Source organism: Rhinopithecus roxellana, chromosome 5 (assembly GCF_007565055.1).
Source record: "Rhinopithecus roxellana isolate Shanxi Qingling chromosome 5, ASM756505v1, whole genome shotgun sequence".
Classification (NCBI taxonomy): Eukaryota; Metazoa; Chordata; class Mammalia; order Primates; family Cercopithecidae; genus Rhinopithecus; species Rhinopithecus roxellana.
This window is the reverse complement of record NC_044553.1, coordinates 152,023,120-152,045,953: the sequence shown is the minus strand read 5'-3', so window position 1 is coordinate 152,045,953 and position 22,834 is coordinate 152,023,120. Positions and strand designations below refer to the sequence as shown.

Sequence of the window (22,834 nt, the reverse complement as noted above, 5' to 3'; positions counted from 1 at the left end):
ATTACTGACAACACCTGTTACAGATACAGAAAATCCCTGAAGACATAATTTGGCAGGGCTTTAGTCTTATGGAATCCTAATTCCAATATCTCCCCTTAATTCTGGTAGGGATGATACTACTTCCCTCATTATTAAATGTGTGAGTACATTATAAGCAAGGCATTGATATTATGCTTCATATCAATGAATATTCATAGAATACAATACTTTGGCGACTGTCTTTGTACAATAAAATAGTACAAAAGGAGATAAAGCAACTATGTCATTAGTCATGATTACTCATTATTCATCCTTTCCTAAGTAAACCGTACCTTGCGGCAGAAGAACATCAATCAGCCACTCACTGTGGTCCCTATTGAAAAAAACAAAATTCATTTTTGAGCTTCATTGAAATATTCTCCTTCCACATGAATGTTTATAAGCTGCACACTATTGCTGAAAGGCTTTTAATAGAAAGGAAGTATAATTAAGAGCACCATCATAATAAACTCTTAAAATGTCTAATGCATTCCAGCTAAATTATAAATTATAGGCACTTCATCATATTCAGTTATCTTTAAATGATACTTTCCAGATGCTAATTAAGCCAACCAAAATATGCATGATCTGTACAAAGCTGCGTGTGATTCTGTGAAACAAACAAGCAAAAAGAATCCATATAATTTATATGTCATGTTTGGAAACCACAGTTTTCTTTTACATCTGTTTTTCTCTGTGGCCTTTTTAACAGGGTTACTCCAAAATTGCAGCTGATTTATTAAGTGGAATTGCCTTCTTCTCATGTCACACGGAGAGAAATATTGCAACTTTTCAAAGCTGTAATGTTCCCAATGAAAGTTTGCTATATGTTAAATATCAGAATAATTAACCTTTAAAAATCAGAGAGGCTAGTGAGAAACTTTAGTAATGTAACTAATTTAAGTCCAAATGATTTTTATCTTCTCATTATTGCTCTATTTCTTTTTCTTTAAGAACTCTTATACCTACCCTGCAATCCTCTCGCTGCATTCTTCACAGAGATACAACGGGGGTGGTTTATCACCCAACGCTACTGACAGGGACGGGTCTATACACATCTGAAACACATAAAAAGACAGAATGAACTCTCCTGTTGCTGGGTATCACATTCCCTAGATTCTTAGCACAAATGCTTCAATAATGACAGATTTTCCAAAAGCAAGGTGGAATAAATATTTTTAGTAAAACCCTTTTTACCAATAAATGTTTCTCCCTGCACTATCTGATGAGTCCACCCTGAGGATTTAAATGTGGCTGCCATGGTTTTTCATTTCTCCTGTTACTTGCAATTCAAGTAATAAATAGTGCCGAGAAATTCACTCTCATTCCACAAAGAACCAAAATAATCATCTTGTTCAATTGCTGCTCAAATTGGCAGTATATTACTCACTCTAATTCCTTCTATAAAGTGGTAAACAACAGTAGTCTCTCATTGGGAAAAGGAAAATATATTACTAAGATTTAAGAATCATAACTGATACCAAAATGCTACTGGTAGAGAATTTTGCTTCTTAAGGTATACCTCATTCAAAAAAGTTGGCATTAAATCTAACATTGAGTGGTTCACTTCTCTTACTCTGGAATCTTAGTTCTGTATCAATCATCTAACTTTTCTTTTTCAAGTGTGGTTTTTTATTTCCTACACGTGACCTATAATTTGTTTGCCCTTGCTGGGACTGGTTGATATGGCTGGGTTTCACTAGCCTAAGCACAGAGATGCAAAGTGTTAATTTCACAGTTGATCATCAGAATATTTCAGTATCTGGATCTTTTAAGTCAAATGAACAAAAAATCTAGATAACTGCATTTTGTACTTTGCATGAGTTTAAATTTCTATAACTTACCAAAGCCATTTTTGAATTCTGTTCCTACCCTCGAAAAAATAATCAACTCATGTGCTAGCTGATTCAGCAGTTAAGATGCCTAATACACAAATTTTTCTGGAACTACACTCTTTTCTTAGTTGTTCTCACAAATTTGAAGGGGGGAAATTATCCAAGCTTATAACCCAAACAGTCTGTAATTCAAAGTGAAAACGCAGACATTTCAATGATTGAGGAATCTAGTTAGAATTGCTCAATTTACCATCAACATTTGTATACTATATATTGATGACAAAGGCTCAGAGTGAGAATTTTCCTCATATAAGTTTCATGCTTCCTTAGATGTAATGAGTAACTACTTGGGGCGTGTTAAATCAGAGACTGGCAAACTTTTGTTGTAAATATTTTAGGCTTTGTGGGCCACAGTCTCTGTCACAACTACTCAATTCTGCTGTTGGAGCATGAAAGTAGCCATAGACAATATGTAAGAAAATTAACATAGCTGTGTTCTAACAAAATTTCATTTACAAAAACTGGCAGCAGGCCAGATTTAGGTCTGAGCCATCGTTTGCCAGAACCTGCCTTAGATAATTATCTGGGCTCCAAAGTATTTCATAACGTGGACTTCAAGTAGAACTAAGTAAAACCAAAAGCAGAGTATGATATAAACTTTAAGTTCCAACATATTTTCATATTTAATTCTATTACAACTCTTGACTTTTGCATAAAAAGTAATTTTTGCGACCTATTACAAAGATAATATTTTTCTATTTGGTAAATCATTCTTGCTTAGCATTACAGCTCATTATCACAGAGATATTAGGCTTTTGGTGAAGATTAATCAATTTTCCTCAAATCTTTCCCATGCCCCCCATGTGGAGCTCCTCTAAAGTATTATATAAGTTATTCTACCCTCTTTTTTAGTGAGTCATTGATACCTCTCCCAGGTAAAGATACTTTTTCGTTCCACTCAAAAGGAGAAGCTCCTGGGATGCTAAAACTGTAAATAATCATTAGAGATTAGCTAGTCCATCTCTGACTTCTTAAATAACTTACTTAACATGACCCATCAGATCTGTAGTTGGTCTAGTGAGCTTTGTTCTACTCTGAACAGGTTGGTTTACATCCACACTAATGTGTCCATATCTGTGTGTCACACTAGTAAGTGGGGGTTTTTTTTGTTTATAAATATGACATATGCCCAATGTAGAGGCTTTGGAAAACCGAGAAAGAGAAACAAGAAAATTCAGTTAACACATTAACCCTCTATCTTGATGCAATCCATAGTAACATTCTGATAAGTATTACTGATTGTTTTTCACTATGAATATATGTAACTTTTAAACTTTTTTAAACTTTTAAACATCATACTATAAAATTTCCTAACTTTATGCTTAATGTTATTTTGTAAGCATTTGGATGTTGGATACCCTTGATTTGCATGTCATGTGGTGATGATGTAGATTGGGCGTACTCACGTTGTAAAGGAAGAGCAATACTGAGCCAGACCTATTGTAGTGCAAAAATGGCCCCAGCACAGGAAGACTTAACAAGAATGCTATCTTTCTGCAAAGTGTAGAATGAAAATAGAAAAGGAGGGTCTTTAAGGAAACTGGAGTTCAGAAAGTAAGATTGGGGGGATACAAAAATGTCTTGGAACTAGAAAGAGGTGGTGTTGGCAAACATTGTAAATACACTAAATGCCACCGAATTATTCACTTTAAAATAGTTCATTGTATATTATGTGAATTTCACCTCTATTTTTATAAAATGACAGAAAGTGGATGGTTTGACCTATCCTGGCTGACTCACTTCAGGGAGAAAAGTGAGGCCAACCCAGTGGAATGGGCTGGGCTGTTTGCCTAGAAAAGAAGGAGAAAATCTAATTCATGATGCTTTCAGTGAGTAGGAGGCCAGAAAGCATTACTAATCAGGGTATCAGAGGACTCCTGAGAATGCAGTCTGACATAAAATCAAGGAAAAATAACTGCAGAAACCAGACAGAAAGGACTCCTTCTTGTTGATGTCTGGGTGACCCAAAAGAAGGAGCTATAACTTAGGCAGGAGGAAGAAAAGAAGGATAAGAAGAAGGAAACATGAAAGTCTCATCATTGTGAAAAATCGAGCTGAACTCTATGAATAAACTATGAATCCACATGTGAGTAACTCAAAATATCCTCCAAAGAAGAGCACCTCTGAACCCCAGATGTCTATCAAAGGTCAACAGTGGGGTGCATACCATAGAATGGGAGGGGCCTACACTTCCATTGTGTGGGTTATCATTACCTGCTTTTTTTGGTGGGGGGGGGGGTGACAGAGTCTCACTCTGTTGCCCAGGCTGGAGTACAGTGGCGTGATCATGGCTCACTGCAACCTCCACCTCCCCGGTTCAAGCAATTCCCCTCCCTCAGCCTCCCAAGTAGCTGGGATTACAGGTGCACACCACCACACCCGGCTACTTTTTATTGTACTTTTAGTAGAGACGGAATTTCACCATGTTGGCCAGACTGGGCTTGAACTCCTGACCTCAGGCAATCTGCCCACCTCGGCCTCTGAAAGTGCTGGGATTACAGGCTTGAGCCACCACGCCCAGCCAATTACCTGCTCTTAATATCAATCCATTCAATTTGCCTTCAACAAAAGCAGAGATTAAAAATAATAATACAAGGCCATCCTTTGTTAGTATAATGTATCTAGATGACAATGTTATTATTGGCACTCCTCTGCCAGTTTTGGTTCATGAAACACATTTTTGGTTTCTTTTATTTTTATTGGATCTCATTTCACCTTTCCTACTTTGTTTCTATAAAGTGATGGCGTTAGTTTTCTATTAGTATTTGGTTTTCTACATGCTATCTATAAAACAAAAGAAGCAAACCCGCAAGACACCTGGTTCTCCAAAGTAACTGTGAACTCTGATAACTTCAGGTTACTCCTACCCCGAATAATATAAAAATTATACCTTGCAAATCCAGACACAGGTCCATCCAGCCAAATACTTTGTATCCAATAAATATATCATAAATAATTTTGTTAAAAGGTATGACTATTTTTCTTCACATTCAACTTTCAAGATTCAAGGTTATAATAGGACAGAACCAATTTGGTGTGGTAGAAGGACAATAAGGTTAGGAGTCCAGGTACCTGGTCCTGTCTCCAGTTCTGATGCTAACTGGCAACCTTAGGAAAATGACTTGACTCTGTAAACCACTGTTTCCCGACCTTTAATGTAACTTTCCATGTCTATGCTGTCCAGACACCTTTCAGTCATTTCAGTTAAGTCATATTTGTAATATAAGCTAAAACTGAATGATTTTATCTTTTTGTCCTACTACTCCTGAATTTGCATGAGCACTCATGATTTGTAGCATACACATGAAAACAGAGAGAAAATACATTTCCCTGAGTTCATTAGCTGACATAGAAACCAGTTAAGGACATTTTACTAGGATCCTTCTGATAGATAATTAGCTCAGTGCTACATAGCACTTGGCTATGAACGCATAGCCAAAACTGCAGACAACGCCATTCACTGCTCTCTCTTGACCAGTCTGCCAAAGTACAATCAGATTGAAGATGGAGGTACTTGGAATTACTACACAGCACACGCCTCTGCTTTACAGAGAAGGATGCAATCTAGTCCACTTCATTCAGCAATTTGACCACGGACAATACAGTATGGCACCAGGTCTAATAAAACAGTACCTTCACAGCTGGTTTGTTAATTGCATTGTGGCATTCAATGTGCTGGCAGTGGATGGGATTCCAAGCTGTAAAGTAAAGCACAACTGATGAATACTTCTCAGTGAAATTATTCATGCCCTAGTAAAAACAGATAGTTTACTATTTTCTTTTTTCTAAATAGAACCATCATCAGAAAGCTTCCTAGCAGAATCACCTTTTTAATCTATAAAAAATTTAAAAGACAAGCAAAGATACACAATTCTGTCCATTTTCCTAGGATAAGAGATAGGCCAATATAAGATGGCATGTACAGTACCACAATGGTATGCCATTAATAAGTTTTCAAAGGTTTTTACAACCATGGTTTAATTTGATCCTCCAACAACTCTGTAGGGTAGGTACAGCAGATTATTAATCTCATTTCATATAAGAATAAATTAAAGTTAGCAAGGTTAAGTAGTTTGATATGGTCACAGAGTTAGTGAATGATAAGCTAGGACTAGAACCTATATCTCTTGGTGCTTGACATTCTGCTCTTTCCATGAGAGTATATTATGCTAAACATCCTAGATTGTTGGCACCAGGAAGCATTTTAAATTGATAACAACTGACATGAATAGTAAGGCATCCTCTACCATTCCATTTCCTATGCCATTCCCATCAAACATGGAGACTGGAAAGATGAGTTTCTTGCCCAAATGAAATGCATCTCTCTCTTACATGTGGTCCACCTACTAAACCTCTGCTAGTCTGCTAATACCCAATTAAACTTCTGCTAGTCTGCTAATACCCAGCTCCTAAGCTCAGTATACACACAGAATGAGGAAAAGAACCAAGTTACTTGTAATAAGTCAGATTGAGAATCACAGCCAGTAGTTATCATCTGGATGATTCTGTAGCCCAAAACACTTAGCTAACAATATTCCATCATTAAAAACACGTAAGGGGTTTGGGGTTTATATGCTTGAAAGTAGGACATTTTTCTAAAGTGCCATATTTTAAACTCATAGGACTATGTTGGCCTAATCTTAATACATGGCAATTTGCAGATGAGAAGATATTCTTACCTAGTTACGTATTCAATTATAATTCAAAAATATATATTATTAATGATCCAAGCTAATTTATGTTCCAAACATTTTAGAAAATTTTCTACCTAGGAGCATCCTAGCTTCAAACTTTCTATATCATTGTTAGACCATGTATAAGATTATGTGTCTAGTTGGGGATCAGGGAAATATAGTTACCAGAACCAATGAATTTTAAAATATACAACAGGTCTATTTATTTGAAAAGAAGACAAGAAATACAGACCAGAGACCACCACTATAATAAGATAGTATTATTGTGTTCATATTTTTAGAGAGTGACAAAGAAGAAATTAATGAGTACATGAACAGATTGATGAAGAAATAATTTGGGTATAGGCGCTTCATAACTATGAGATTAGTTTCCCATATATGGTAAAGTCAGGTTGAATATAAAGAGTTGCAGCAAGTTTTCTTGTACAATTAGAGAAACATAGAAGAAAAGGCTGCCTTTAACCAGTACATGAATTGCAAAAACATGGAACATGTGCTGCATTCTTCTGATCCCAAACTCATGACAGACATCACTAATCCATTACAGCATTCCTTCCTGCTGAGTCCAGAACTGGCCTTAGGATCCTTCTTATCACTGTGCTCCAACAAGTCACCACCAATCAAAACAAAATTGGCACACAAGATAAAATCTGCTAACCATCTCCAAATCAGTGTATTATGAGAATGTTTGCAGATTGCTTTACAGAAGTTCATGACACTTATGGGCAGAATTAATATTCAAAACATATAACAACTGCTATGGCACAGGCAAAACAAATTGAAGTGTGCACCAGCCACAGTACTTAGGGCTCTAAAGACTTCTATTCTGACAGAAATAAATGCTTTTTTGTGGATAATGGAGATATTCAGGAGGAGATCTGCTTTAATTTTGCATTCTATTTTTACTGAGTGTTGTTGTGTTAAGAACAGGTTGTAGGATAATCAATTTAAGTTCATAAAAGCCACATTGGATTTAAGCTTACTAGAACAATGATCTTAAGTTTTGCTATGTATCAAAAATCAGTTGTCAAGATTTTAAAAATATAATGTCTGGAACCCATGTTAGATATTCTGAATCAACATGTTTGAGGATAGAACACAGGTATTTCTAATTGGGAAAAGCACTACAATGGATTTTGATATAAAGACAATCAGCATACCTTATCTTGTGGGAAATATAGTCATAATAGATCACCATTCAAAAATAATAACAAAAAACATAGCATAAAAATACAGCAGACAAGAATTATCCTTTCAACTATGATAAAAAATTGGCATTAGATCTGCCTTCGCACCATAAACAACTAGAAAACTAAAAAATATATATTTGAAACACTATTTTCAGAAACCGGACTCCAAGTAGTGCAGGACAGTGATCCTTGAGAGAAGAGAATGCAGTGAGCCCCACAATCACCCTGGCTTTCTTCCTGATAGTAATTTCCAGATCTTGGCCCTAGAAGGGGAAAGATAAGCAGAGTAATAAGGTCTTTTTTCAGTTAAGGGGACAAAAACTGGAGTTTAGAGAGGCCAGGTGGCTGAAATTTGCTGAATAGAGTAGGAAGGAAGAGGGAACTATGCAAAGAAAGAGATCCAGAAATCTAAATAGGAGTCCTTTTGAGTCTTTGGCTTTACACTAAGTAAAATGTATGTAAGGTAAAACTCCATGAGGCTGGATAGAGAAAAACTGTGAGGGTTCTGTAAGCTAAACAATTCCTAGAGCTTGTACAGGGCTTGTACAAGATATTCAAGGTCCAACCAGTCAGAGTAGAGGGAAATCACTAAATACTTGGAGCAATCATAGAAACTTTAGGAGGGTCGCATCTTAGTAATAGGGCCAAACTAATATTAGAGAAAAAGTTATTCTGGGCTCACTCTAACAAAACCTAAGAATAACCCTTGAAATGGTCAGACTAATCCACAAGTAACTTGATTGCCAAAACAAACTTCAACATACTATAATGGAAGACAACAAAATTCAGATATTCAATAATGCAACCATCATGAAATCCAGCATCCAGTCAAAATTATTTGATATTTGAAAAGGAGGCAAAATGTCACTAATAACCAGGGGGAAAACAGATCAGCAGAAACAAACCCGGAAATTGCGGAGATGAAGTATTTGGCAAAGAAGAACTTTAAAATAGTTATCATAAACATAGGCAAAGGAAAGCATGAAGATAGGCATAATGAGGATAGAGATGGGAGATATGGCCGGGTGTGGTGGCTCAAGCCTGTAATCCCAGCACTTAGGGAGGCCGAGACGGGCGGATCACGAGGTCAGGAGATCGAGACCATCCTGGCGAACACGGTGAAACCCCGTCTCTACTAAAAAATACAAAAAAAAACTAGCCGGGTGAGGTGGCGGGCGCCTGTAGTCCCAGCTACTTGGGAGGCTGAGGCAGGAGAATGGCGTAAACCCGGGAGGCGGAGCTTGCAGTGAGCTGAAATCCGGCCACTGCACTCCAGCCTGGGCGACAGAGCGAGACTCCGTCTCAAAAAAAAAAAAAAAAAAAAAAAAAGAGATGGGAGATATAATTTAAAAATTAAATGTGACTTTAAAAATCAGAAATACAACTTGAAAAACTCACCAAATGGGCTTAATAGAAGAATAGACAATGCAGAAGAAAAGATCAGTGAATTAGGAGACATAGCAAAACTACCCAAACTGAAATACTGGAAGAAAAATAGAGGTTCAGTGAACTGTGGGAAAATTTCAGGCAGTTTTACCTTACATACATTTTACTTAGTATAAAGCCAAATTTTTATGATTGCTTCAAGTATTTGCTCCAAGTCCATGAGATTTAAAGCACAAAAGAAACAAAAGGGGGAAATATTTGAAGAGACAATGGCTAAAAATTTTCAAGTCTGATGAAAACAACCCACAAATTCAAGAAGCTCAATGAATCCTAGGCAAGACAAAAGCAAAGAAAATCACACCAAAGTTCATTATAAACAAATTGACGAAAACCAATAAGGAGAAAATCTTAAAAGCAGCCAGGAGGGAAAAAAAGACACGTTACTTACAGGAGAACAAAGATAAGAATGATCGCTGATTTCTCGTCAGAAACAATGCAAGCCAGAAGACAATGGAAAGACATCTTTAATAGGCTGAAAGAAAAAAACTGTCAACCTAGACTTCTATACCCAGTGAAAATATCCTTCAAAAATGAGAATGAAATAAAGACTATTTGAAGACAAACACAAAATAAGAGAATTCATTTCCAGCTCAGCTCCACTGCAAGAAATGTTAAAGGAAGTTTTTCGGGCTAAAGGAAAATGATACCAGATAGTAGCTCAAATTTACACAAAGGCATAAAGAGTGTTGGACATGGTAAGTATGCTAAATAACTGCAGAAGGCTTTTTTACTCATATTAATATGTTGTTAAAAGATGGTTGACTATTTAAAACAAAAAAGAATAAAAATGAATAGAGGCTAGTAATATATATAGAAGTAAGATGTTCAGTAACAATAACAAAAAGGATGGGGGTAAAATTAAAATACAAAAAGGTCTTATATTACATGTAAACTGGTATAATTTGAGGTAGATTGTGAAGTTAAAAGTGCATATTATAAACCCAAGAGCAATTTTTTAAAGGTGGTATATCTAACAATACAATACAGAAATAAAATATAACACTAAAAATAATTCCAAAAAGGCAAGATATCAAAAAGAAAAAAAAAAAAAGGAACAGATGGGACAAATATAAAACAATTGTAACATGAGAGGCTTCAGTCATACAAGTGTATCATGATAGGCTTCAACTCATACCAGAAATTACATTAAATGCCAATGCTCTAAACAATAATTTTATTAATGTAAGTGGTCTAAAAGGCAAAGATTGTCAAATAGGATTTAAGTTTTTTAAAACCTGTGACCCAATTATATGCTGCCTGTGAAAAACATATCTAAAATATAAAGACTCAGATAAGCTAGGAGTAAACAGAAAAAGTTATACCATGCAATTATGGCATAATTGTTATACTGTAATTGAAATTAAAAGAAAGCCAGAGTGTCTATATTAATATCAGAGAAATAGATTTCAGAACAAAGAATATTACCAGAAAAACCAAGGCAATTTCACAATGATGAAAGAGTCAATTAACCCAGAAAACATAAAAACCATAAATATTTGTACCCTTAGTAAGGTGACTGAGTTGAAAGAAGCATAACTGAAGTTATAAATTTCCATAATCCTCTCTCAGTAACTGATAAAACAAGCAGACAGAAAATCAGCAAATATATAAGACTTGAAAATACTCTCAAACAACTTAACCTAATTTATAATGCTAGAAATCTCCACTCAACCACTGTGCAATACACATTGTTTTAAAGTACACATGCAACATTTATCAAGATAGGTATTCCGGTCCATAAAATAAGGCTCAAAAATTTAGATGGAGCTACATCATACAGTATATTCTCTAACCACAGTGGAATTAAACTAGAAACCAATAAAACAAAAGTATCTGAAAAAATACAAATATTTGCATATTAAAAAGCACACTTCTAAGCAATCCATGAATAAAAGAAGAAACTTTAGAAAATATCCTGTACTGAAATATAATAAAAGCATAACATACATAATGAATTTCTGGGAAGCAACTAAAGCAATGATTAAATGGAAATTTATAGCTAAAAATTATTATATAAGAAAATATAAAAGATCTGAAACAAAAGGTTTATGCGTCTACCTTAAGAAGAGAGAAAAAGAACAAAACTCAGTAGGAGGAAGAAAACAATATAGAAACAGAAATCAATGAAATTGAAATCAGAACATCAATACATAAAATCAATAAAATCAAAAACTGGTTCTTTGAAACGTCTCAAAATATTGATAAGCCCCAGCATCCTGATGGACAAAAAAAAAATTGAAAATTCATGAATTACCAATATCAGGAATGAAAGGTAGAACATTACTACAGATCCTACAGACAAGCTAATAAATTTGAAAACTTGGATGAGATGCTCACATTCCTCAAAAGACACAAATTAAAACTACAACTCAATAAAAGTAAAAAAAAAAAACAAAAACCTATAGCTATTAAAATTACATTCACAACATAAAACATTTCCCTCAAAGAATCCCCAAATCCATATGGCCTCACCACTAAATTCGATTAATCATTGAAAGAATAAATAATACAAATCTTACATAAACTCTTTCAGAAATTAGAAGAGAAAAAAACACTTGCCAACTCATTTTATGAGGTCAGTATTACTCTGTAAATGGAACCAGATGAAGACATCATAATTAAATAAAACTAGAACAATATGTCTCATAAATGTAGGAGCCTGAACACTTAACTTAGAAAATTAAATCTAGCTACAGCATGACAAGATGAGTTCATCCCAAGAATGCAAGATTGGTTTAACATTGCCAAGAAAATCAATGTAATTTACCATATTAACAGAATGAAGGGAAGAAATCATATAATCATCTCAACAGAAAGAGAAAATGCATTTGACTAAAATTGACATTCATGATTAAAACTGAGCAAACTAAGAACAGAGAATAATTTCCTCCATCCAGTAAAAAAAAAAAAAAATTTTTGAAAAACCTACAGTTAACGTAATAATTTAATGGTGAAAGCCCAAATAGTCTCCCCAAAGATTGGGAGAAAGAACAAGGACTTCCACTGTCAGCACTTCTATTCAAGTGGAGTTATAAAGCAGTGCAAAAAAAGAGAAGAATAGAAAGGAAAAAAGGGAGAAAAGAAACAAGGGGAAGAGAGAGAGAAAAGGAAAAGAGGAGAAAAAGAAAGAAAGAGAAAGGAAGGAAGGAAAGAAGGAAGGGAGGCATGGAGACAGGGAGAGAGGGAAGGAGGGAAGGAAAGAAGGGACAAAGGAAAGAAGGAAGGAAAAAGAAAGGCACACAAATTAGAAAGAAAAGAAAAATAAAAATATTTGCAGAGAGCATAATCAGGTATACAGAAAATCTTAAGAAACTTACAAAAATCCACAAAAACTAATAAGTGAATTTAGCAAGGTTGCAGGGTGTTCGTAGAGTACCAATAAACAAGTAGAATATTAAAAATTGTAAACACTATAATAGCATATAAAATCATAAAACATTTAGAAGCACCTTTAACAAAATATAAGATCTGTACACTAAAAACTAGCAATATTTCTGAAAGAAATTAAAGAAGACCTAAATAAATGGATAAATATACCATGTTCATGGATGAGAAGACTCAATATTGTTAAGATGTCAATTCTCCCCAAATTAAACTATATAGTCAATGTAATCTCATTCAAAAATCCAAGCAGCGGTCAGGTGTAATGGCTCACACCTGTAATCTGAACACTTTGGGAGGCTGAGGTGAGCAGTTCACCCTGAGGTCAGGAGTTTGAGACCAGCCTGGCTAATATGGTGAAACCCCATCTCTTCTAAAAATACAAAAATTAGCCAGGCATGGTCACACGTGCCTGTAATCCCAGCCTCTCAGGAGGCTGAGGCAGGAGAATCACTTGAACCGGAGAGGCAGAGGTTACAGTGAGCTGAGATCACACCACTGCACTCCAGCCTGGTCAACACAGTAAGACTCCATCCTCACCCCCACCCCCCCCCCAAAAAAATCCAAGCAGATTGTTTTGTAGAAATTACAAACTGATAGTAAAATTTATATGAAAATGCAATGGTACTAAAATAGCCCAAAAAGTCTTTAAAAGAACAAATCTGGAGTATATACACTACATAATTTTATGTATTAAAATAGCCTATAAAATTTTTAAAAGAGCAAATCTAGAGGATTTATGCTACATGATTCTAAATACACTGTAAAGCTACAGTAATCAAGATTATGTGATATTGGTGTAAGAATAGACAATGAAACAAAACAGTTTATAAATAGACACATACATATATGGTTAATTACTATTCAACAAAAGGGTTAAGGTAATTCAATATGGAAAAGATACTCTTTTCAACAAATTGAACCGAAACAGCTGGATATCCTTAAAGGAAAAACAAATCCAACCCTTACCTCTAACTATATACAAAAATTGATTCCAAATAGATCATATACTTAGATGTAAAATCTTAAACTATGTAACTTCTAGAAGCATAGAATTTCTTTCCAACCTTAGGAGAGACCAAAAAAGGACCACAAAAGAAAAAAAAAATGATCTTTCAATTAATGTATGAAAATTGAAAACCCCTTCTCTTTGAAACACCTAAACAGGGAAGCCCCTGAATGAGAGAGCATATTCACATTATGTTGACAAAAGTCTTATATTTTGAACATAAGAAGATAATAAAATAAGCACCCCAATTTTAAAATGAGCCAAAACTTCATTGGTAACTTCACATACACATACAAAGGGTAAGCAAACCTGAGAAGGTAAGAATACAGAGGGAAAGATAAATATATGAAAACAGTGGTTATGGTAGACACAGAGCACAAAACATGAAAATCTGGGCCGGGCGCGGTGGCTCAAGCCTGTAATCCCAGCACTTTGGGAGGCCGAGATGGGCGGATCACAAGGTCAGAAGATCCAGACCATCCTGGCTAACACGGTGAAACCCCGTCTCTACTAAAAAATACAAAAAACTAGCCGGGCGAGGTGGCGGGCGCCTGTAGTCCCAGCTACTCGGGAGGCTGAGGCAGGAGAATGGCGTAAACCCAGGAGGCGGAGCTTGCAGTGAGCTGAGATGGCGCCACTGCACTCCAGCCTGGGCGACAGAGCGAGACTCCGTCTCAAAAAAAATAAAATTAAATTTAAAAAAACATGAAAATCTGACCTAAGAATCACACCCTTTCACCAGAAGCAAAATTAAGTTCTCTCTGAAGGAATATATCATAGTAGGTCTCAAATTAGCTTTATAGTTTTTATATCTATTGTCTTGAACACAATTTTAAAAAACCACAAAACAAGAAGACAAGAAAACAAAAGAAACAACAGACAAAAGAATCAGAATCTTAGAGATCCAGAACACTGAGTCATCAGAAACAGATTTTAAAATAACTATGCTTAATATGTTCTATAAAGTAGAAGATAAGTAAAAGAATGTCATCAAAGAACTGGAAATACACACACACACATACACACACACACACATACTCTCATGTACGTATGGACCAAATGGAAATTCCAGAAGTGAAAAATGTAATGGGGGAAGAATTTGGGGAATGTGGGTCAAAGCATACAAAACTTTAGAAAGAAAAGATATACAATAACTAAAATTAAAAACATAATTAGAAGGCTAAAGAATTTGAGAACAGGAAGACATGTCAGAAAAAGATTCAGCATGAAGCACAGAAAGATGAAATGGTGGGGGACGGGGAATACAAAAAAATATGCATCAAAGGATGCATGAGAGAAAGGTCTAACATAAATGCCATTAGAATTTCAGAAAGAGGGATAAGAATGTGTCAGAAGCCACTTTTGAAGAGATAAGGAAATTTCCAGTTACAACCATAATAAAAAGCTGGTATTGAACTTATCTTTCCACTGGACAAAGTGTATGAAGCAACTGGTTTCAGACATTGGGCACAGATACAGCACTGGGCTGCTCTCCTTTTTAAAAAGTAAAGCATACAAGTTAAGTTCTACATTCACCTTGACTTTCTGCCTGGTGATATTTCCCAGCTGCGGCATAGAATAACGGAACTCAATAAGAAATCAGCATTTTTGGTGGGTAGAAGAAACAGATTTTCAGTGGGTAGAGAAATCAAAATAAAGAAATGCTAAGGCGGATGGAATTTGTGAGTAAAGGTAGAGAACAGAGGAGAGCTACCGAGAAGAGGTATCACAGATCAGTGGAAGGGCGACCCTCAGGTCCTTGGCCTACATGTGCTCAGAACAAACTTCTGCAATGACTAGCAGGGAACTCTGCTCAATGGTTGAAAGCAGAACAGAGATTTTGGAGGTCACACAGGGCTAGGTACATGTTGTTATTTCCAGTATAGCCAAAGCAAAGAACTTCAGTGAACACACCAGAAATTCAGGAGACAATAGGTTGTAACAGATAGGTCATACCTTAGGAATGAAGACCATGCTCTAGGCCTAAGTTTAAAAATTTTTGGACATAGAGTTGTTCATAGTAATCCTTCACTATCCTTTTAATGTCCATGAGATCAGGAAATAAGAATATCTATTTCCTTTCTGATATTAGAAATGTGTGTCTAATGTCTTTTCCTCTTTTTCCTTGGAGGGAAGGGGCGGGGGGGAACAAAAAACAAAAAAATGTACAAGTAAAATTTGTTTTCAGAGATCAAGAAGGCTAAAAAATCTGAAAATTTAAAATAAAAATAAATAAATAAAGTGAAGCCTTGATGCAAGAAGGTGATCCACCAGTAACTTCATACCAGCAAATACGAAATACAAAATTCAATGCTTTTTAGAGTAAATAAAATAGTTCAGAGTCTCTACAACATATTCTTTACAATGCCCATCATACAATAAAAAATTTACAAGACATGTGAGAGGACTAGAAAATGTGATCCATAATCAAGAGGAAAAGAGTGAAAAGAAGCAAATGACCAGGCCGGGCGCGGTGGCTCAAGCCTGTAATCCCAGCACTTTGGGAGGCCGAGACGGGCGGATCACGAGGTCAGGAGATCGAGACCATCCTGGCTAACATGGCGAAACCCCGTCTCTACTAAAAAAATTCAAAAAACTAGCCGGGTGAGGTGGCGGGCGCCTGTAGTCCCAGCTACTTGGGAGGCTGAGGCAGGAGAATGGCCTAAACCCGGGAGGCGGAGCTTGCAGTGAGCTGAGATCTGGCCACTGCACTCCAGCCTGGGCGACAGAGCAAGACTCCGTCTCAAAAAAAAAAAAAAAAAAAAAGAAGAAGAAGAAGCAAATGACCTAGACTCATTTCAAATTAAAAATAAGAATTTTAAAATAAGTAGTTCAAATATGTTAAAGAATATACAGAAATAGATCATTCAGATGAAAATTCCCAGAGAGAGATGAAAACTGTAAAAAATAGCTAAAAGAAAATTCTAGACCTAAAAATATAATCAGAAAAGATAGCATATATAAAATTACTAACTCATTGGATGGACTTTTAAAAAATATTGGACACAGGAGAAGAAAGGATCAGTGAACTTGAAAAATTAATACAAATCCAAACTAATGCACAGGTAAACATTTTTTTTAAATGGAGTATTTGATACCTCTGGAAAAGTACAAAATATTTTTTTAAAGTCCCAGAATAAGAGGAGGAAAAAGAAATGGCAGAATAAATATTTGGATAGAATAATACCCAAATTTTTTCCAAACTGATGAAGAACACAAAACCACAGATTCAAGAAGCTCAGCAAACCCCAAGCAAAATAAGTACAAAAACCACCACACTTAAGCAGAATGTAATGAAAGTACCAAATACCAAAAATAAACAGAAAATATTTCAAAGAGGCAGAGAAAAATATCATATTACATTCAGAGGTACAATTACAAGAATAATATGTAACTTCCTATTGGATACAATGAATTGACATCTTTAAAGAGTTAAATGAGAGAAGAAATGTTCACTAATTACAACAGAATTACCACAGATATCAAAACAAAAAGGTAACTAGAACCCAGATATTTGCAAGTTAAACTACTCTCCCAAATAACACAGGCAATAAAGATCTAACAATTAAAATGTTTAAATATTTTTAAATGAATGCTAGTAAAGACCCAAAATATCAAAATTTGTGGGATGCAGCAAATGCAGAACTAGAGGGAAGCTGGCAATTTTATATGGATGATTAGAAAAAAATTGGCCAGGCGTGGTGGCTCAAGCCTGTAATCCCAGAACTTTGGGAGGCCGAGACGGGCGGATCACAAGGTCAGGAGATCGAGACCATCCTGGCTAACATGGTGAAACCCCGTCTCTACTAAAAATACAAAAACTAGCCGGGCGAGGTGGCGGGCGCCTGTAGTCCCAGCTACTCAGGAGGCTGAGGCAGGAGAATGGCGTAAACCCGGGAGGCGGAGCTTGCAGTGAGCTGAGATCCGGCCACTGCACTCCAGTCTGGGCGACAGAGCGAGACTCCGCCTCAAAAAAAAAAAAAAGAAAAGAAAAAAATTAATGTTGGAAATAATCTAATTTTTTAATCCCAAGAAGCTAGGAAAAAAAAGAAAAAATTAAATTCAAGAAAGTAAAAGGAACAAGATAGTAAAGATAAAAGCAGAAAACAATGATACACAAAGAACACAACTTTTGTTTTTCTTTTTTTTTGTTTATTTGTTTTAGTATATGTAAGCATTTGATGAAATTTAAGAACTGGTTGGACGTGGGTGGCTCATGCCTGTAATCCCAGCACTTTGGGAGGCTGAGGTGATAGATCACGAGGTCAAGAGATCGAGACCATCTTGGCCAACATGGTGAAACCCCATCTCTATTAAAAATACAAAAATTAGTTGGGCATGGTGGTGCATACTTATAATCCCAGCTACTCAAGAGGCTGAGGCAGGAGAACTGCTTGAACTTGGGAGGCAGAGGTTGCAGTGAGCTGAGATCACACCACTACACTCCAGCCTGGTGACAGAGCGAGACTCTGTCTCAAAAAAAAAAAAAAAAAATTAAAAACTATTCAGAATAAAATCTCCAAGTCAACTGGAAATAAAATTTAACTTTCTGAAACTGATATAAAGGAGATTTGCAAAACGCTACAGCTAATAGCATATTTAATGGTGAAATACTCCCTCAAGTTAGGAGCAAAGCAACAGTATCTAATATGGCTTGGATTTGCTTCCTTACTCAAATCTCATGTCAACTTGTAATCCTCATTGTTGGAGAAGCAGCCCAGTGGGAGGTGACTAGATTGTGGGGGTGCATTTCCCCTTTGCTGTTCTCATAATAGTGAGAGAGTGCGCAGACAATTGGTTGTCTAAAAGTGTGTGGCATCTCCCCACCACCTCTCCCTCCTGCCAGCCACGTGAAGATGTGCCCGCTTCCCCTTTGCCTTCCGCCATGATTGTAAGTTTCTTGTGGCCTCCCCAGAAGCAGAAGCCAGTACAACCCACAGAACCATGAGCCAATTAAACCTCTTTTCTTTATAAACTACTCAGTTTCAGGTATTTCTTTATAGTCGTGCGTGAACAAACTAATACAGAAAATTAATACTAAACAAGTGGGGCATTGCTATAAAGATACTTGAAAATATGGAAGCCACTTTGGAACTGGGTAATGGGCAAAGGTTGGAACAGTTTGGAAGGCTCTGAAGAAGACAGGAAAATGACAGAAAGCTTGGAACTTCCTAGAGACTTGTTAAATTGTCATGACTGAAATGCTGACAGTGATGTGGACAATGAATTCCAGGCTGAGGCAGTCTCAGATGGAGATGAGGAACTTATTGAGAACTGCAGTAAAAGTCACTCTTGCTATCCTTCAGCAAAGAGAATGGCAGAATTGTGCCACTGCTCTAGGGATGTGTAGAACTTTGAATTTGAGAGAGATGATTTAAGGTATCTGTCAGAAGAAATTTCTAAGCAGCAAAGTATTCACAGTGTGGCCCAGCTGCTTCTAACAGTGCATGCTTATATTCATAAGCAAAGAGATTACCTGAAACTGAAACTTATATTTAAAAGGGAAGCAGAGCATAAAAGTTTCCATAAAAGTTTGGAAAATTTGCAGCCTGACCATGTGGTAAAAAATAAAAACCCATTTTCTGGGGAGGAATTCAAGCCAGCTGCAGAAATTTGCATAAGTAAAGAGGAACCAAATGTTAATATCCAAGGCAGTGGGGAAAATGTCTTGAAGGCATTTCAGAGAACTTTGTGACACCACCTCACATCACAGGCCCAGAGGCCTAGGAGGCAAGAATGGTTTCATGGGCAGGGCCCCGCTGCCCTGCACAACCTCAGGACATTGTTCTCTGTTTTATAGCCACTCCAGCTCCAGCGGTGGCTAAAAGGTTCCCAAATACATCTCAGGCTACTGCTCCAGAGAGTGCAAGCCACAGTCCTCTGTGGCTTCCACATGGTGTTAAGCCAGAGGGTATGCAGAGGGCAAGAGTTGAGGCTTGGGAGCCTGTGCCTAGATTTCAGAGGATATATGGAAATGCCTGGATGTCCAGGAGAAGTCCGCTGCAGGGATAGGGCTCTCATGGATAACCTCTACCAGGGCAATGTGGAGTGGAAGTCCCTACAAAGAGTCCCCAGGGGGCACTGTCTAGTGGAGCTGTGAGAAGAGGGCCACCATCCCCCAGACCCCAGAATGGTAGATCCACTGATGGCTTGCACCATGCACCTGGAAAAGCTGCAGGCACTCAACACCAGCCCATGAAAGCAGCTGCAGGGGATGTACCTTGCAGAACCACAGGGGCAGAGTTGCCCAAGGCCTTGGAGCCAACCCCTTGCCTTAGTGTGGCCTGGATGTGATACATGGAGCCAAAGTAGATTTTTTTGGAGCTTTAAAATTTAATGACTGCCCTGCTGGGTTTTGGACTTCATGGACCATGTAGCCCCTTTGTTTTAGCCGATTTTTTCCTTTTGAAAAGGGAGCATTTACCCAATTCCTGTACCCCCATTATAATCTGCAAGTAACTAACTTGTTTTTTATTTTACAGGATCATAGGTAGAAGGGACGTGCCTTATCTCAGATGAGACTTCAGGCTGTTGACTTTTGAGTTAATGCTGCAATGAGTTAAGACTTTGGATGACTGTTGGGAAGGCATAATTGTATTTTGAAATGTGAGAAGGACACGGTATTTTGGAGGGGCCAAGGGTGAAATGATATGATTTGGATTTGTGTCCTCACTCAAATCTCATGTTGAATTGTAATGCCCATGGTTGGAGGAGGGGCCTGGTGAGGGGTGATTGGATCATGAGGGTGGATTTCCTCCTTGCTGCTCCCATCACAGTGAGTCAGTGCTCAGAGAATTGGTTGTTTAAAATGTGTGTACACCCTCCCCCCGCCAGCCATGTGAAGATGTGCCTTCTTCCCCTTCACCTTCTGCCATTATTGTAAGTTTCCTGAGGCCTCCCTAGAAGCAGAAAACTGTACATTCCACAGAACCATGAGTCTGTTAAACCTCTTTTCTTTATGTATTAACAAGTTTCAGGTATTTCTTTATGGTGGGTGTGAAAACAGACTAATCCAATATCCATTCTTATCAATTCTATTTAATAGACTTTCTGTTGTGAAAGTAATGGACAATAAAACAAAGAAAGAAAACAGCAATAAGTGATATAAAGATTGGAAAGGAAATAGCACAGATGACACCATTACCTAATAGAAAATCCAACTAATAAACAAAGTACTAGAACCAATAATTGAATTTAGCAAACTCATGATATAAAAGATCAATATGTAAAACTCACTTGGATTTCCCTACACAAGCAATAAACAATTGGAAATTAAATTTTAAAACAATGCCATTTACAATGGCATCAAAAAATTCAAACACCTAGGAATTCATTTAACAAAAGAAATGCAAGACTTCTACAGTGAAAACTACAGAGCACCACTGAGAGAAATTTTAAAAGACCTAACTAATAGAAAGATATGCCACATTCATGGATTCAAAAATCCAATATTGTTAAGATGTCATTTCTTTCCAAATGGAATCACAAATTAACACAATCCAGATTAAAATCCCAGCAGGATTATTTTGGCAGAAATTCTTGTTGTTGTGGTTGCTGCTGCTGCTGTTTTTAATAAACAGAGATAGGATCTCACCATGTTGCCCAGACTGATCTTGACCTCCTGGCCTCATGTGACCCTCCCACCTCGGCCTCCCAAAGTGCTAGAATTGTAGGTGTGAGCACCATGCCTGGCCTTTTTTTGGGTTTTCTGACTTTTTTTTTTTCAACAGAAATTGAAAATTGAAAGCTGATACTAAAATTTAAATGGAAATGCAAAGTCTCTAAAATAGCCAAAGTAGTCAAAGAAAAAGAACAAATATAGAGATTTGAACTATCTGATTGCAAGGCTGTAATATAAAAGTATTTAAGACAAGTGTACTAGTGTACAGACAGAGACACAAATAAATGAAAACAAAACACAGTCCATAAATAAACCCACATAGGACCAAGGGGCCAATATAATTCAAAGGGGAGAAAATAATCTTTTCAAACAAAGGGTACTGGAAATAAGGAAATATAAATCATAAGGAAGACAATAAGCCATACCTATCATACACAAAAATTAAACTTAAGACAGATCATAGACTTAAATGTAAATATAGACCTTCTGGAAGGGGAAAATCTTCACAATCTTGGAGAAGGCAAAGATTTCTTAGACAGGACATGAAAGGCATTAACCATAAGAGCAAAAATGATAAATTTGAGTTTACCAGAATTAAAAACTCATGCTCATCAAAAAAGACAGTTAGGGAAATAAAAGTGTAACCCCAAGACTGGAATAAAATATTTGTATTATATAAATCAGACTTTATTTAGTTGTGCCAAACTAAATAAAGAACAACTACATATCAACAACAAAAAAGATAAAGAATCCAATCAATAATTGGTAAAAGACTTTCTCAGGTACTTCATAGGATATAGGAATAACCAATAATTATATAAAAATGTGCTCAACAGCAGTTGTCAAAGAAATTTAAATTAAAGCCACAAGATACACACTCACCAGAATGGCTAAAATCAAAAACATGGACAATTGCAAGTGATAGCAGAGTGAAGAGCAACTGAAACTCTCATAAATTGTTGGATGAAATGTAAAATGGCATAAACACTTTAGAGAACTCTTTAGATATTTCTTATAAACTCTATGACCCAGCAATTCCAGTCCTAGGTATATACCCAAGAGAAATAAATGCATCAGTCCACAGAAAAACTTGCATAAGATATTCATAGCAGCTTTATGTATATTGGCTAAAAACTGAAAACAACCGAAATATACATCAATAGGAAGGCTGATAAACAAATGACATATCCATGCAATGGAATACTTAGCAATAAAAAAAAAAAGAACTACTAATATCCACAATAACATGGACTAATCTCAGTAATATGTTGACTGAATGGAGTCAGAAATGAAGAAATATATAGTGTTTGATCTCCATTTACATGAATACCTGAATTAGATGAATATATGAATTACATAGAAACCAGAATAGTGATCACTTCAGAATGAGAGAAGGGGATGGTGTTTGGAAAAGTCATACCATTACTTTCTGAGTTGATGGAAACATTCCATTATCTTTATCTGGATGATGACTACATGAGCATTATACATTTGTCATAATTGACCCAGCTGTACATTTGATACTTGTGTATCTAACTTATGTAAAATATACCGTAATAAAGTACTATCACACTTGTGTA

The 22,834-nt window shown here is 36.4% G+C and overlaps 1 protein-coding gene across 3 annotated transcripts in view; it reads right to left on the bottom strand.

Moving 5' to 3' along the window:
- UNC79 (unc-79 homolog, NALCN channel complex subunit) overlaps positions 1-22,834 on the bottom strand; it is a 366,916-nt gene that overhangs the window by 174,922 nt on the left and 169,160 nt on the right. For all 3 annotated transcript variants that reach the window (XM_010384517.2, XM_030930113.1, XM_030930114.1), the window contains 3 exons: positions 5,547-5,611; positions 988-1,076; positions 312-352 (listed from right to left, as the gene is read on the bottom strand). In XM_010384517.2, the coding sequence (XP_010382819.1) occupies positions 312-352; positions 988-1,076; positions 5,547-5,611 (195 nt within the window). The remainder of the gene's footprint in view (positions 1-311; positions 353-987; positions 1,077-5,546; positions 5,612-22,834) is intronic.